This window comes from Capra hircus, chromosome 14, assembly GCF_001704415.2.
Source record: "Capra hircus breed San Clemente chromosome 14, ASM170441v1, whole genome shotgun sequence".
Classification (NCBI taxonomy): domain Eukaryota; kingdom Metazoa; phylum Chordata; class Mammalia; order Artiodactyla; family Bovidae; genus Capra; species Capra hircus.
This window is the reverse complement of record NC_030821.1, coordinates 5,563,707-5,580,492: the sequence shown is the minus strand read 5'-3', so window position 1 is coordinate 5,580,492 and position 16,786 is coordinate 5,563,707. Positions and strand designations below refer to the sequence as shown.

The following is a 16,786-nucleotide window of genomic DNA, read 5'->3' as shown; positions in this document are numbered from 1 at the left end:
GGCTCGTGTTTATCTACCCTTGTAACTCAGCTCCTTACAGTATGAAAGCATCGTAGAAGGAGAGGATCTCAATACTGGAAGGACTTTAGAGACTACCTCAAGGCTCTTTTTAGCCAGCGAGGAGTTGAGCCCCAGAAGATTAAGTGACTTGTCCAAGCTGGTGGCAGAATTAGGTCTAGAAAACAATTGTTTTTCCTCTCTGTTGTGAGCCTGCAGGGAGAGATAGATGATAGAATTTAAGTCTGACTATCTTCACGTTCTTTTTGGGAATTCATTACAATTGTTTCTGTCAAATATGTATTATTGTCTTTTCCATTTTTTAAAAAATCACGTTCAGAAAATTCCCAGTTTGTAGCAGCTGAGGTCAAAGTAATCATTTGTTTCCTATAATCTCTGAGATGATGACCCAAAAAACTACCTTTGGGGCTGCTTTGTGGGAGGGTGCACATGGAAGTGGAGGCAGTGGGCTAGCCTTGTAGATGTATTCTCCTACGCTTGATTCCTTTCTTAATGTTTTCAAAATACAAGTGATAATTGGAAATAATAAGCATTCAGTGACTGGGTCTCTCATTCAACATTTATTGTGGTCCCCTCTGTGTCAGGCACTGCACAAGATATAGCCACCCGAATCATAAAAATAGTCACCATCCTCATAAAAAAGTCACCATTCCTGGCCATAAGTGGCTCACAAGCAAGGCCACAGCTTCCAACTTGTTATGGGACGTTTGTTTTCTAAAACCATTTATTTCCACAACTCTAAAATTTGGCTTAAAGCTTGCTATTTCTTCCAGTGCCAAATTACTAGCATTTTTTTTTCAAACTGTTGAAATATAAAAGCCTGTAACAGTGTTGAATAAAGCTTTTATTTGAGTAAGAGTGTGGTTCCTCAGAAATGGTAATTTCTGATAGCTGATGATTAATCCTATGAGCAAATGAATTTTCCTGCAGATTTGAGGGCAGAGTGATAAATTAGTATTTGCAAAATCCTTTCATCCACTTTAGAGGTAATGTGTTCATCTGCAAACCAACAGAATTTGAAATGCTCGTGATTATCTTCAAAATCACACTGGGAGTGCATGCGAATAAAAATAACAGAGTTGGCAAGAGAAGAAGGGGCAGAATCCATTTAAGATCGCTAAATTGCTATCTGTTTTGATAAGGTAATCGGCCAGAAAATTAAATGCACTGTATAGAACAAAGCTATTTCCTGTAAGCTGGTACAGCCAAAGGCCATTTTTATTCAGCAAGCACAGGAATACAAGGAATAAGTAAGTGGATCAAACCAAAAAGAGACTAGAGGAAGAATAAATTCAAAAAGATATAAGATTATTTAAAGTACAGGTTGATATCTGCATTTGAATCTTTGGTATTGAGTATGTGTCTAAAAAAATTATCTTTTCCCTGCATCCCGCCTGAGTACATTTCGTTTGTTGAAATCCCTACTTGGGAGAAATTTTAATAAAGTGGGGAAAGCACCGAATTATGATGCAGGTAAAGACACCTGGGTTCTAGACCCCACTTCACAGTTTAACCAATCAGCTAACCCGATCTTCAAATGGCTTCATTGCTAAAATGAGAGATTGGATGAAATCATTCTCTAATATTCTTTCCAGCTGTAAAATCATGATTCTATGTCAAGTGCTTCCTCAGCATTTCTTAAATAAAGATAGAAGACTAAATTCTGATAGGATTCTTAAATTTACATAGACTTTAACACAGATAATTCAAGTTGAAGAGCCCTAGCCTTTGAAATCCATTTGACTTCCTGGTCTTTCTGAGAGATGATTACTTTCCACATTACTGACACACATCCGAGGTTAAAATTCTGTTGGCTCCTTAAATATTGCAAGTGCAGAGGAGTCGTTGGGGAAACAATGAGAGCTGCTGGCCGCAGGGTGGTCCTGATACTGCCCCACCCATCTTCCGAAAGCTGCCCTTTCAATGGCACAGCCGCGTTGACTTTCTCAGCGGTCACCTACGAAGGAGCATCTCGGGGGAGAACTTGAGCAAAATACGAGCTGTTGCTGGGACTGAGAGCTCACGGTCAAGCCTGAGGAAGCCTACTGCTTGTACCCTGCCTCCTGATACCGTTTCCTCCCTCTTTGGAGACGTCATTATTAGGACCAAACTGAAGCCAGGACAGGCTCTAAGGGGCAGGCTAGGCCTGAGGTTTAGTCTGGAGGAAAGCTGAGGCACTGGGAACTCCCGCACGCAGTGTAGCTCGACCAATCAGAAAAAAATCCCTGTAGCCGCCTCCCCCCGCCCCCCACCCCCTGCCCCCAGACCTGAGCTAATCCGGATAGGGATGCGAGGTTTAAAAGTCCCGGGCGCGCGTACAGTTTAACCAATCAGCTATGCTGTTACAGGAACAAAGAACCGTCGGTATAAAAGTAGATGTGATTCAGAGCTCCAGACTCTCGTCAAGACTCTACTGCACTGGATGAGACTTGAGCCCTAGCTTGAGCTAGCAATAAACCCCTTTATGCTTTTGCATTGCTGTGGATGTCTTATTCTCTCAGTTTTGGGGACTGGGACACTGGGCATAACAGTTATAAATAGGACTAAGGTTCTTTTTTATTTTCTCCACCTGCTTTGGTGGTTGCTGTTGCAGAATGATAAACATAAAGAGTTGAAGGGAGGAGGGAAAATGCTAGGTAGAGGTCCCAAAATTCTTCAAGGAAAATTTGGAGCAACACATTTGAAGGAATTAGATTTAAATTCCATCTATTGCAACTGTATAGCCTTGGGAAATCACTTAACTTTTTAATATCACCCAGCAGGAATTTTATTGGATAAAATTTAAGACAAAGATCCTAGCACATAATAAATGCATAATAAATGGTCGTTATTGTTATTAAGATTGTTTGTCTTTCTGCCGACTACTTTTTATCCCTTGCCTCCGTTTCAAAAGAGGATTTGGGGGGGAGTTTAAAAATAATGAACACAAGTAAGGAAACTGGATGTGGGAATGTAAAGCTAGAAAAATTGATGCAAAACATCAAATTAAATCATTTTGAAAATCATCACTTGAGAGGATAGCAGATTTATTTGACTTTTCTTCCAACAGATAGGATATCAAGACTTTTATTGGGACCAGCAGTTTCAGGAGGTGGTCAGGGTGGAGCTGAAGACCACCGAGAAACCTTTTGCAATACAAGTGATGGAAACCAGAATGAGAGAAGGCAGAGAGGTGTGTAGTCTGAGCTACCTCTCCTATGGGGGGGTTAGCCACCGTTCCATCATCCAGCTCCTGGAGATCTTTGGGGCCCAAGATCGAGTTTACATGGTGGTGGGGTTGGGTCCAGAAAGGGAGTTCTTTGATCGGCTTATCTCTCAGGGATCCTTTATAGAGCAGGATGCTGTCAGAATCCCCCACGTGGTTGCTGATGGCATGAGGTATGTGCATGCATCAAAAATAACTCAACAGGGACCTAAAGCTTGAAAAGCTCTTGCACGATCACCCAGGAGTAGACTCAAACATTTTAATCACAGACTTTGATTTGGCACACTCTAGGAACAAAGGGGGTGACTGGACAGTGAGGATGTTCTGTGGGACCCCAGAGTACATAGCTCCCAAAGTTTTGCTGAGAAAATCCTATATCAGCACAGCTGACGTGTGGACTAATCGAGTATGTGTTACTTGGCAGATCCCTGTCTTTTGACGATGAAAGCCATGTGAGGCTTTACGGGAAGATTCTGAAAGGCAAAGATAGTTATACAGGAGAGGTAAGAGCTCAGTCTCCTGCTATTGACTTGGTCTTGGATAGATTTTCTTTTCAAAGAAATTAACGTCCTTTATTTGGGGTTGTGCGGGGTCTTTGTTGCTGCATGTGGGCTTCCTCTGGCTGCCGTGCGCAGGCTTTTACTGAGGTGGCTGCAGTGTTGCACAGCACAGGCTTGGGTGCGTGGGTTTCAGTGGCTGCAGCGCGCAGGCTCAGCCGTCGTGCCTTGTGGGCTCCAGAGCTCAGGCTCAGGAGCTGCGGTGCGTGGGCCTCGCTAACCCGCGGCATGTGGGATCTTCCCGAGGCAGGCTTTGAACTGGTGTCCCCTGCACTGGCGGGCAGTGGAACAGCGTTTCTCAATTTCAACACTATTGGTGTTTGCAGCGGGATGATTCTTTACTGGAGGGGGTGGGGAGAGGGGTGGGGTATGGCTGTCCTGGGTGCAGTAGGATGCTAAGCCTACCAACCAGGTACCAGGAGGCACACCACCAGCAGAGTCTCCTAGATACTGGCATCTAGAAGCTACACGAGATACACACCTTCCCAAAGTCATGACAGTTAAAATTGTCCTCAGACATTCTCAAATGGCCCCTATGGGGCAGAAACCACTCCTGATTGACAGCCATGTCTCAAGGGAGCAAAGGGCCTCAATGACTGAGCTGTCTGTGGCTAGCACATAACGTTGACAATCAAGTAGGTAAGTGAGTTAGCCATGTCTTAAGACTTCATGCAGAGCCTGAGCCCCTGTGTAGACTAATGTGTACCCAGAAGCTCAGAGTGACGCTTGGGTGTATGGTGAGACATTTTCCGCCTTGATTCTAGAGGATCCAAGCCCTCTGTGAGATGTAGTGTTTTCTCAAATATTTAACCTTATAGTTTGTGTAAAATATTTATCCGTTGTTTAAACTTGGAACTCCCAGTGCTTAGGAATCTGTTAACTTTTCGTTGTTTTGTTTAGGGAAGGAAGGTTGCCAATGCCTTCGTGTGGGAATCCTGACAAAACAGGAGATTTACTTCTTATTGAGCAAGTAACCAAATTTATTTTATGTTTAATGATGAAAGGGCTTTTTTTTCCCTCATAGGGAAAAGTATTGATAGCTTGATCGTACATACTTAAAGTGTAACATCTGTATGTATAACATCTTAAGCACAATTAAAAGTTCAATAGCAAATTGAAAAATAATATTTTCTATCCTCTTGCAGATTTAATGTCTTATTGTACATGTATTTGTTTGAAAACAAATTGGTGATTAAGAACCGAGATTTACACAGGGAGGTAGGAAAGGATGGACAGAATTCACAGACAACGCAGATCATGAGAAGCTTTAAAAGAATGACTAGCTTCACTAATGCCCAAAGAAATGCAAATGAAGACAACCATATCTTTTCTTTGTCTTTCAAGTTGATAAAAATTTTTTTTAAAGTGCTCAATTTTACTCATTGCTGCTAAGAGTACTAAGGGATTAGCCCTCTTATCCACTGTTGGTAGGGGAAGAATTGTTACAGATTTCTTGAAAAGTAATTTGAAAGATACATCTAGAACAGAGACTGCAGCCATGAAATTAAAAGACACTTGCTCCTTGGAAGGAAAGCTATGACAAACCTAGACATCGTATTAAAAATCAGAGACATCATTTCACTAACAAAGGTCCATGTAGTCAAAGCTGTGGTTTTTCCAGTAGTTATGTATGATGTGAGAATTGAACCGTAAAGAAGGCTGAGTGCCAAAGAATTGTTGCTTTTGAACTGTGGTGTTGGAGAAGACTCTTTAGAGTCCCTTTGATTAATTTGCATATATTGAAGAATCCTTGCATTCTTGGTGTAAATTCCACTGGATCATGTATGACCCTTTAAATATGTTCTTGGATTTTGTTTGCTAGTATCTTCTTAAGGATTTTTGTAGAGAGATTTTTATGTTCATCATTGATATTGGCCTGTAATTTTCATTTTTTGTGGCATCATTGTCTGGTTTTGGTATCGGGGTGATGGTTGCCTCATAGAAAAAATTTGAGAGTGTTCTTCCTTCTGCAATTTTTGGAAGAGTTGAGCATGGTAGGTATTATCTCTTCTCTAAACATTTGATAGAATTCACCTGTGAAGCCATCTGGTCCTGGACTTTTTTGTTGGAAGATTTTAAATTACAGTTTCAGTTTCAGTGCTTGTGATCTATCTGTTTATATCTCCTGATTCTTTCTGGTTCAGTCTTAGAAGATTGTACCTTTCCAAGAATTCTTCCATCTCTTCCAGGCTGTCAGCTTTATTAGCATATTGTTGCCATAGCAGTCGCTTCTGATCCTTTGTGCTTCCATGGTGTCAGTTATGGTTTCTCCTTTCTCATTTCTAATTTTATTGAGCTATCTTTCTTTTTTCTTAAAGAGTCTGGCTAAAGGTTTATCAATTTTTTTATCATTTCAAAAAACTAACTTTTACTTTTACTGATCTTTGATATTAGTTTCTTCATTTTTATTTCATTTATTTCTGCTCTGACCTTTATGATTTCGTTCTTTCTACTGACTTTGGGTTTCTTTGTTCTTCTTTCTCAGGTTGTTTTAGGTGTAGGGTTGGATTGTTTACTTGAGATTTTTCTTGTTTCTTGAGGTGAGGTTGAACTGATCTAAACTTCCCTCTTAGAACTGCTTTTGCCTCCCATAGGTTTGGGGTCATCATATTTTCACTGGCATTTGTTTCTAGGTATTTCTGTTTCTTTAGTCCTTTGATTTCTGCAGTAATCACCTGGTTATTTAGCTACACACTGTCTAGTTTCCATGTATTTATGTTTTTTAAAGATTGCTTTACTGTAATTGATTTCTAATTTCATAGCATTGTGGTCAGAAAAGAGGCGCGATACAATTTCAGTTTTCTTAAATTTTCCAAGGCTTGATTTGTGACCCAAAATGTGGTCTATCCTGAAGAATTGAGAAGAAAGTTTATTCTGCTGCTTTCGGGTGGAGTGTGCTATAAATATCAGTTAAATCTATCCGGTCTATTGTGTTAGTTAAAGCTTGTATTTCCTTACTTATTTTCTGTCTGGATGCTCCGTCGATTGGTGTCAGTGGGCTCTCAGAGTCCTACACTACTGCTCTGCTACTGTCAATTTCTTCTTTTATGGTTGTTGGCATTTGCTTTATGTATTTAGGGGTTCCTATCTTGGGTGCATAAATGTGTATAATTGTTATATCTTCTTGGATTGATCCTTTAAAAAAATAATTTGATTTTTGCATTTATTTCTGGCTGTGCTGAGTCTCTGCTGCTGCACGGGCCTTTCTCTACTTGCAGCGCACAGGCCCCCTCGCTTCAGCAGCTTCTCTTGTTGCAAAGCACAGGCTTCAGGGCGCTTGGGTTTCAGGACCTGCAGTGTGTGAGCTCAGTAGCTGCAGCTCCTGGGCTCTAGAGCGCAGGCTCAGCGGTTGTGACATACAGGCCTAGCTGCTCTACGGCACGTGGGCTCTTCCCAGGTTCAGAATCTGTGTCTCCTGCATGGGCAGGCAGATCCTTTACCACCAAGCCATCAGGGAAACCCTGCCCAGCCCTTTTAGCTTCAGTGCTTTCTATATAAGTGAGGAGCTGAAAGCATCCTTCCTTTAACGTCAAGAGCCTCTTCAGTTCAGTCCAGTCACTCAGTCGTGTCCGACTCTTTTCAACCCCATGGACTGCAGCATGCCAGGCCTCCCTGTCCATCACCAACTCCCAGAGCTTACTCAAACTCCTGTCCATTGAGTCGGTGATGCCATCCAACCGTCTCATCCTCTGTCACCCCCTTCTCCTCCTGCCCTCAATCTTTCCCAGGAATCTGTCCCGTTGCTCCCAATTTCTTTTATTTCTCCAAAGCTAACAGTGCGATTTCTAATACTGACTTTCAGATTTCTGCCTTCTTTGTTGTTGCTTTGTACAGTTTAGCTAGTTTCTATTACAGAGAACAGAGCAGATAAGGAGAGGGACAAGAAAGGAGAAAAAGGCCCACATTGTTCATGAATATTACAATGTGCTTGTAACTAACTGTCTCTGTCTGTATATGGTTCATTGCCTCTTCACACAGAATGGTGTTTTTATTTTTAGTTTTGAGGGCACATATTTGTCACAGTAATAGTAAGTGGAATAGGTCTGAGAACTTTTGGACAATTTTCATCTTCTAGTCCTCTAAATGTTGTCAGTGAAATGTATCTATAAAAGAGTCACATGGTGATTTAATAGTAACTAGAACAAGAGCAACAGCAATCTAGGTAATATTTTGTACTTCAGAAATAATTTTCACATACTTTATTACTTTGGTTCTAACAGCAAATCTTTCATTTATCTATTTATTTTTCTTTTTCGATATTTCTTATGTATTAGCCTGTGCTGGGTCTCAGTTGTGGCATGCGAGACCTTCCCTGCATCACGTGAGATCTTTCTTTGTAGCGCACAGACTCTCTTGTGGGGATGCAGGGGCTCCAGAGCTCCCCGGCTCAGTAGTTGCGGCGCGTGGGCTTAGTTGCTCTGCGGCACGTGGGATCTTAGTTCCCAGACCAGGGATCAAACCTGCATCTCCTGCGTTGCAAGGATTCTTAACCACTGGACCCCCAGGGGAGTCCCCTAAAGGCAATCTTATGAAAGAGAGTTGGTGATCCCCACTTTTCTGGTGCAGGAACCGAGACCTTGCTGTTCAGAGTTGAGTGTGGCCGCTCAGCCTCTCTGGTCCAGACCCACTGACCTCAGTCCCCAGCTCTCTCCGCGTTCCGGTGGGTTGCCAGGCCAGTTGACAGCGCTGTCTTCCTGAGGCTGAGGAGAAACGCCAAATGGGAATTTTCAGGCCCAAAAGTGGACATGGCCAACTCTTGGAAGAGAAATGATGCACAGTGGCCATCACGTGGGTGTGAAAGCTGCTGATGGGGCTGAATGACCTCACCAGGTGACAGTGGTCCAGAGGAGGAATCTGATTAAACCTGTGATCCCACGAAACTGATGGTTTTGTGTCAGTCAAGAAGTTTGAGCATGCATGCTGTTTTTATGCATTTCTAGAATATATACATGCATGTATACTAGCCTGTTTTGTACTTTATGAAACATAGACACAAATAACATTTAGATTAAGAAGAGATAAATGCAGTAGACATTCTGACATGTTTTCATTGTGCTTGATGTTTTCTAATATGCAACGTGAAATCGTCTTCTGTATACTCTCCAGCTGTTCTTTATGGCTCAGGGATTCTGTAATTTATAACCTGTGTTTGAATAATGAGCTTTGTCTGAAGAATTTTTGTCCAGAACACCAGTTACCTTATTCTCTGCATTTTCAACGTATATTCATTTGGTTATCTTAAAGAGCTCTCCATAAGTCTCACTGCGCTTATTTTGTATTCTTTCCAGCTTTCAGTGGCTTGTCTCATCGTAATGTTCCACTGAAGACAAATGATTTAACTTTAAGTAGCAGAGAAGGCAATGGCACCCCACTCCGGTACTCTTGCCTGGAAAATCCCATGGACAGAGGAGCCTGGCGGGCTGCAGTCCATGGGGTCGCTGAGAGTCGGGCACGACTGAGTGACTTCACTTTCCCTTTTCACTTTCATTCATTGGAGAAAGAAATGGCAACCCACTCCAGTATTCTTGCCTGGAGAATCCCAGGGACGGAGGAGCCTGGTAGGCTGCTATCTATGGGGTTGCACAGAGTCGGACACGACTGAAGCAACTTAGCAGTAGCAACAGCAGCCTTGAACCCAGATAAATATGTATGGATCCAGGACCAAATAAATGTCTAGTCAGAATCAGAGGATATGGCATCATGAGTCAGCCACTGACACGTTTGGTCTAGACTTGCAAGGTTTATGTTTGATTTTCCCTGTGTTTGAGTATTTGGCAAACACATTCATTTATTTCAAGAATTTTATTTTAGGGAAAAATATTTCTCATAGGTCATCTATCTAAATAAACTGAGGGGGTGAAAAAGAAAAGTAATTCCTTTACTGGTTTCTTTGATCCAAAGTTTCAGAATGCTAAGAGGTTGGAGGATATAATGTTTATGTATGGAATTTAATTTTTTTTTCCCCCACAAGAACAAAGACAATAGTTTGTAGGGATTCCCTTACTTATCTTGAGATTTACAATTAAAAAAATACACATCAACTAGAAATTGTTGTTTGAGATATAGCAAATATATGGGCAGTGTTCTCAATCTCTCTCCTTTGTAGATGAGGAGGGATACAAAATCGTAGTGTTTTTTTTTTTTTTCTTTCCTAGATACATTCTCATTGGTAGGCAACACCGAAAAGGAGTTTAAGAAAAAGCAGCTGCCCTTTTGTCCCCGTTCTCAGAAAAGTCACTGTGATTTTCTGCCATTGCGCTGAAGTGCAAACCCTGTAGACTTTGCCAGAACGTCCCTGAAACCTCAAATAGCTGAATGCACATGGCATATCCCTGCTACAGGCGGAATTGCCCTTGTAGGCAGCCCAGTGGCGCAGTGAGGCCTCCTGCGCTCAGAGGAAATGCACTGTGGTGGGCTCTCCCCGGAAGCCCCCTTCTCTCTCCACACTGGGGATGTAGGCGTAGTAAGTCCAGAGTAAGCTCTCTCCTTGTTGCTGTTGCTTTGTTTTTATTTTTTAATTGGAGGAAAATCGCTTGGTAATGGTGTGTTGGTTTCTGCCGTGTAACAGTGCAAATCAGCCGTAATTAGACATATATCACCGCCCCCTTGCGCTTTCCTCCGCGCCCCTGCCCGGGTCCTCGGAGAGCGCCAGGCTGGGCCTCCTGTGTTAAACAGCGGCTTCCCGCCGCGGTCCGTTTTCCGCATGGTTGCGTCTACGTGTCGATGCTGCTTTCTCCCGTTTTGAAATCTCCCGCTCTCTCCCTTTCCAGCGTGTACAAGTCCGTTCCTTACGTCTTCATCTCCATTTCTTCCCTGCCAGTAAATAGCTTTAGCAGCGCCATATTTCTAGATTCCATATATACGCGTGTGTGTGTGCGTGCTTAGTTGCTTCAGTCGTGTCCAACTCTCTGCGACACTATGGACCATGGCCTGCCAGGCTCCTCTGTCCCTGGGATTCTCCAGACAATACTGGAGTAGGTTGCCATTTCCTTCTCCACCATATATCTGCATTAATGTACAATATTTTCTCTTTCTGACTTAACTTCGCTCGCTCTGTGTAATAGGCTCCAAGTTCATCTGCCTCACTGGAACTGACTCAAATTCACTCTTTTTTCAAGGCTGAGTAATATTCCACTGTATGTATGCACCATATCGTCTTTACCCATTCGTCTGTGGGTGGATATCTAGGTAGCTTCCATGTCCTGGCTATTGTAGATAGTGATGCAACGAACGCTGGGGTATATGTGTCTTTCAGAATTGTGGCTGTCTCAGGGTATATGCCTAGTACTGGGATTGCTGGATCATATGGTAGATGTCCTCCTAGTTTTTAAAGGAATCTCCTTTCTGTTCTTCACAATGGCTGTATCAGTTTGCATTCCCACCAACAATGCAGGAGGGTTCCCTTTTCTCCATATAGTAAGCTTTCGAAAGGAGAGAAATTTGATGATTTCCCAGTCCATTCCACTTTCCACTCTGACTCATTCTTGGAGTCACAGGGACTCTCTGACATGACCACAATGGGATAAATGCTCACCTAACATTTGTTGGTGGAGTTCACCAGTAACGGCTGCTTCACTTTGTCCTGCTCGTGTGAAAGGATGTGGGAACTTTCATTGCTGATGGCAGCACCCTGGACAGATTTTGGAAAAGAGCTCTCATTCGTTAGAGAGTTGAAAGAGAATTTCTATGTTTATGTTTTTCTTTCACTAAAAAGAGTGAGTTTTTTTGTCTTTTTCAAAAGTGGATTTTTAGGCTCACTATATATTTGATGACATGATCTTTGAGTGGCTTATTTGAAGAAGTCATTTGAACTTGATAACCTTTGATTTTTATAATTAAGAACGTAATTCTATATATGTGTTTGTGTATATGTGTGTTTGTTTTATTATTTTATTCTATTTTAATTGCTTACTTTTCTTCTCAGCCTTGGCCAGGTTTTTTATACTGGGTGAAGAACTTTATAGGCAAACTGGTGATTTGGGGGGTAATCATCGCTTGTCAGCTGGGCAGGCCTGGAACCACTCCTGGGTCATCACCATGGCTGTAGGGTCTTCCATGAAGACTCTTCAAGGGTCATTTCCTGGAATCTCATCAGGGCACATCTCCGCATCCACAGAGTCCTGGATCTGCACAGTCTTCGAAGGCATATTCTTATCACAAATCAAGGCATACGTGGAGCAAGAGAAGCTTAAGGGTAGAAGAATCACCACAACCTGTACTTTAGTGAGTAGATGACCTTTAACTCACTTTATCCAATTTTAAGCCAGATATATTGACTTCATAAGTAGCATTAGATCAATAGGGACCATTTCATCATGGTTAAGGCACCCTAAAGTTCCAGAGATCTGAGGGCATGTGATTATTATTGGATAATGGTGGCCTTCATTTTTAACATTTTTATCTGCAATTGTTCCATATAAAAATACACAATTCTCCAAAATATACTACTGTAAAAGATGACATACCTTCATAAAATAGGAAATAGTAGATAAATCTGTTAATAATTGATGAATTAAATAAAATATGAGATTATAGGCAAAAGGGATAAATATGTGAGGGAATGCTGAATCAGAGATGTAGTGGGCATGGTTAGATATGGGGAATAAATGCACTCGTTCTGAAATTACTGATTTATAGTTAAGACCAGTATATGGGTAACACTCAGGATAGTCACAAAGAAAGAAAGAAAGAAAGTGAAGTCGCTCAGTCGTGTCCAACTCTTTGTGACCCCATGGACTGTAGCCTACCAGGCTCCTCTGTCCATGGGATTCTCCAGGCAATAGTACTGGAGTGGATTGCCATTCCCTTCTCCAGGGGATCTCCCCGACCCAGGGATCAAACCCAGATCTCCCGCATTGTAGACAGGCGCTTTACCGTCTGAGTCACCAGGGAGGTCAGGATAGTCACAAGTGTCCGTTAATTTCATTTTTAGCCTGCAAGTATTCATTGAAGTTGTTAATTATGGGGAATATAAAGAAACTTAACAGGCAATAGGATAAAAATAAATGGTGGTGTTACTTCAAACTAAAAGGCTTCTGCACAGCAAACTGCAAAACAAAAGACAACCCACAAGATAGGAGAGAGTATTTGCAAACCATATATCTGATAAGAGGTTCATCTCCAATATAAAAGAGACTTCTATAGGTCAATATTAAGAAACAAGCAAAATAAAAAAACCAACACAGTTTTAAAAATGGGCTAAGGACTTGAATAGACATCTCTCTGAGATGACATACAGATGGCAATTAAGTACATAAAAAGGTGCTCAACATCACTGACCATCAGTGAAATGCAAATCAAAACCACAACGTCACCTCACATCTGTTACTAACGAAGCAAAAGATAACACGTGTTTGTGAGGGTGTGGAGAAAAAGGAATTCTTGTACAGTGGTGGTGGGAACGCACATTGGTGCAGCTACTGTGGCCAGCAGGGTGGTGGCTTTCGGGTTTAGGAGACATGGAGCTGGCTGGAAGATGGGTTGAGTCCCAGAGAAGAACAGAAGGGAGCGTGGAATCCAGGGAGGCAGTCTGGGGCAGCGGGGACCAGACCAGAAGGATCGGGCACCCAGGTGGAGGGAGACAATTAAGGCTCAGTGCCCAGGAGAGGGGAGAAGGCAATGGCAACCCACTCTAGTATTCTTGCCTGGAAAATCCCATGGATGGGGGAGCCTGGTGGGCTGCAGTCCATGGGGTCGCACAGAGTCGGACACGACTGAAGCGACTTAGCAGCAGCAGCCCAGAGAGGAGCTTGACACCAGGCCCTTAGTTCCCCAGGGGCAGAGCGTTTGTTTCCACGGTGACTGGAGACCATTGGTGAGAGAACCCACAGAACAGAAGGACCTAGAGGGATCGTGGCTCATGTGATTCATGTCTCCTACATTTTCAACTTTTGAAAAGCAAGGACCAGACCTTATTTGCTTTGGAAACCCCATAGCCTGGTAGTCTGCACTTAGCAAGCCTGTGCTGTTTGAAAGTGAAGCTGGACTGGTTTCCCCCTACCCTTGTCCCAAGGGTTTCCCTGCTGAAAAAACAAGTCCCCACTGACATAAATCTCTTAATCCTCTGTAGACACTGGGTGGATGAGACGGGAAGGGCTTGAGCTGTCTAGCAGGGTGGACACCGGGGGTTTTCATGAGCAGAAGAAACGCCCTCTTCTCTCCTGCTGGCTACTCGTGGACCCCTGCTCACTGTTACTGACCCGATAAAGGATTTTGAATGGAGGGCTGTGATTTGGATAAGCCCTCTTCATTCCAGCTTTTGTAAAGTTCCTACAAATCAACTTGTTTTCAGTGGTCTCTCTGAAACAGTCCATGGGGTGGCAAAGAGTCGGACAGAACTGAGAGACTAACACTTTCACTGAGAGATTCACGGTTCTTTCACAGGCCCGCTTCCTTGTTCCATTGGTTTGATGTGAGCAGGAGCTTGTAGGTTGTATTCTAATATCCGGGGTGTTAGTCCCACCTCCCCTCTCCACCACGGAGAAACAGACTGATGAGCCAATCCACCAAAACCGCGGCAGTATCATCTTCCAAAATGCTAGCTTTGAATAAAAAGATGTGCATTTATTCATTTACGGCAGCTCCGGGCCTTCGTTGAGGCACTGGGGCCAGCTTAGCTGTCACGGCATATGGCCTCTTCCCAGACCAGGGACTGAACCTGCATCCCTGGCATGCCAGGCGTGTTATTAATACCACGGAACCACCAGGGAAGCCCTGAATAAAACGACTTTGACAGGTTTACAAAACCCGGAACTTTGTTGTGAGCTCCTGAGAGAAAAATACAAATTAGCTGTTTTTTGTATGTTTTGACTCTCTCCTACCATCCTCTGGTGATATGAGGTATTGCAAACCAATTTCTAAAGATTTGAATCTTTACTTGAACATGGTTAATATGAATTGAGTGAAAAGAACACGACTCATTTTATAAAAGATACGTTGTCTCATATTTCCTTTTACATTTCTTCATTACTTTTATGAAATTGTTTCTATTTTTCTAATAGAGAAAAAAGATTTATCCTGAATAATGATATCAATTTCCTCTTTCACCATTGTCTAATATCCATTTAGATTGTCTTGTATTATTATTTGTCCTGAGTTTTTAATCTAAATATTTTCTCTCTTACCCTTTCTCCCTGTCTCCTGGTTGTTATGTGACTGTTTACTATTATCTTTGTTCACATATTTTAAAAAGATTTGTCAAAAAAGACCTACTTTCCATGATATAAGGTTGATAACTATATTTCAAGCTCAATATTTGATTGATATAATCTGAATAATAGAAATCGTGCACATGTGAGCTATATTTTTTCATTCTATTGCATATCATAGTATTATTTATTAAAACACATCATATAAAAATGTAATGGTGAATAGCCTTTAAGTGCACAAGCTTCTGGAAAGTTAAAACACTTAAGCTACAGTGAAAACATCTTCAACTGGATATGTGGAATAATTACTGATTTGTGTTTGAAATTTTCTTTTTTATTGAAGTGAAGAAGTTTCACTTTCAAAAAGGCACTTTAACCAAGAGTTAAATTCATAGAGAAAGGTTCTGAAACCTGAAACATGGATTGACGTGAACCTGAATCTGGAGATGATGCATCAGTTTCCCAGGGCTGCTGGAACAAATGATCACAAACTGAGTGGCTCAAAGCAACAGAAATGTGTTCTGGAGACCGGAGTCTGAAGTCCGGGTCCCGCGGGTTTGACTCCTCGTGGAGGTTCTCGGGGAGTCGGCTCCGCGCCGCTTTCCCGGCTTCCGGTGGCTGCTGGCGACGCTGGTCGCTCCTTGGCCTGGGGCCGCCCTCCGGCTTCCGCCTCAGTCTTCACATGGCTTCTCTCTCTCTGTGTCTCTGTCTCGTTCTGTCTTTTATAAGGACGCCCATCACCAGATTTACCGCCTTAATTTAGGATGATCTCATCTCTGGATCTTTACCTCGGTTATATTTTAAAAGACTTTTAATCCAAACGAGATCGAGATCACGTTCTGAAGTTCTGCTCGGCCTCGTGTTTTAGGGTCACCATTCAACCCACTACGGATGGAAATCGGCGCCTGTGTCTGCGGCCCTGAGGTCACACGTGGGGTCCTCAGATTTGTCTTCCTAAAGCGTTTTCCTCTTTCTGCTGCCAGTGGCCCTGGTCTTGGGGCCCCACTTCCAATCTTTCATGAAATGGTGCTCTGAGCATTATTAACTAGTGGGTTTGTTTGAAGCAATGTTCTATGGAATTGTCCCAAGTCTATAAAATTGCATAATTCCATTCTATTTCCTAGTATATCAGTTCAGGAAATGGGAACAGTTTAATTTTGCCTCTGAGAAATAAAGTACCAGATATTCTGAAATCTTTATTAATTTATCTATTTCTTGTTTCAAAGGTTTTAAGGTATCTTACATAAGTAGATAAAACATGAGGTAAAAATCAATTTGAATTAAGTCTAAGAGGAAAGCTGGAAAAAGGAAAATGGGAGCAGAAGGGATAAGAAGGAGCTAGAAGGTAAGATTTTTACATAAAATTTATAAGCAAAAATATTAAAAACCATAGATTGTAGAAGGTGATTTGCTAAAGATAAACTTCAGATTTGACTCTCAGCTTTCTAGGAGTCAGTTCAAAGAAGAAAACAGATACATGCTTCAAAGTCCACATAAAATTAAAGCAAATTAATTGTAATTAGTTGCTCAGAGGGAGCACATTCATTCCTGACTCTGGGACTCAAAAGAAAATTTCTTGTGGGATCTTCCGGAGAGGATGTGCTGTGTAATTAGCAAGTGCAATACGATTAGCAGCATCTTTAGAATAAATGCAGTGAGAAGTTTCAACAAGTTTCTTGCTCATGATGTCCCTTAATATAAACCAGTGGGTGATTTGGTGAAGATAGTTCCTGGGAGCTCCAAAGCTCCAGGTACCAAGCTCAAACGTTTGTCCGGATTGCTGGAAAGAGAAATTGTGAAAAAATCAAAAGGAAGGGATGTCTCACATGTCTTCCAAGTGATACAGCAAATATATTGCT

General features: G+C 42.1%; 1 protein-coding gene across 1 annotated transcript; it reads left to right on the top strand.

Moving 5' to 3' along the window:
- Positions 1,483–12,004, top strand: PSKH2 (protein serine kinase H2). The gene is given in 8 exon segments (XM_018058079.1): positions 1,483–1,491; positions 3,072–3,102; positions 3,105–3,421; positions 3,423–3,619; positions 3,621–3,726; positions 11,705–11,753; positions 11,756–11,861; positions 11,863–12,004. Coding segments are annotated over 8 exon segments (957 nt in total).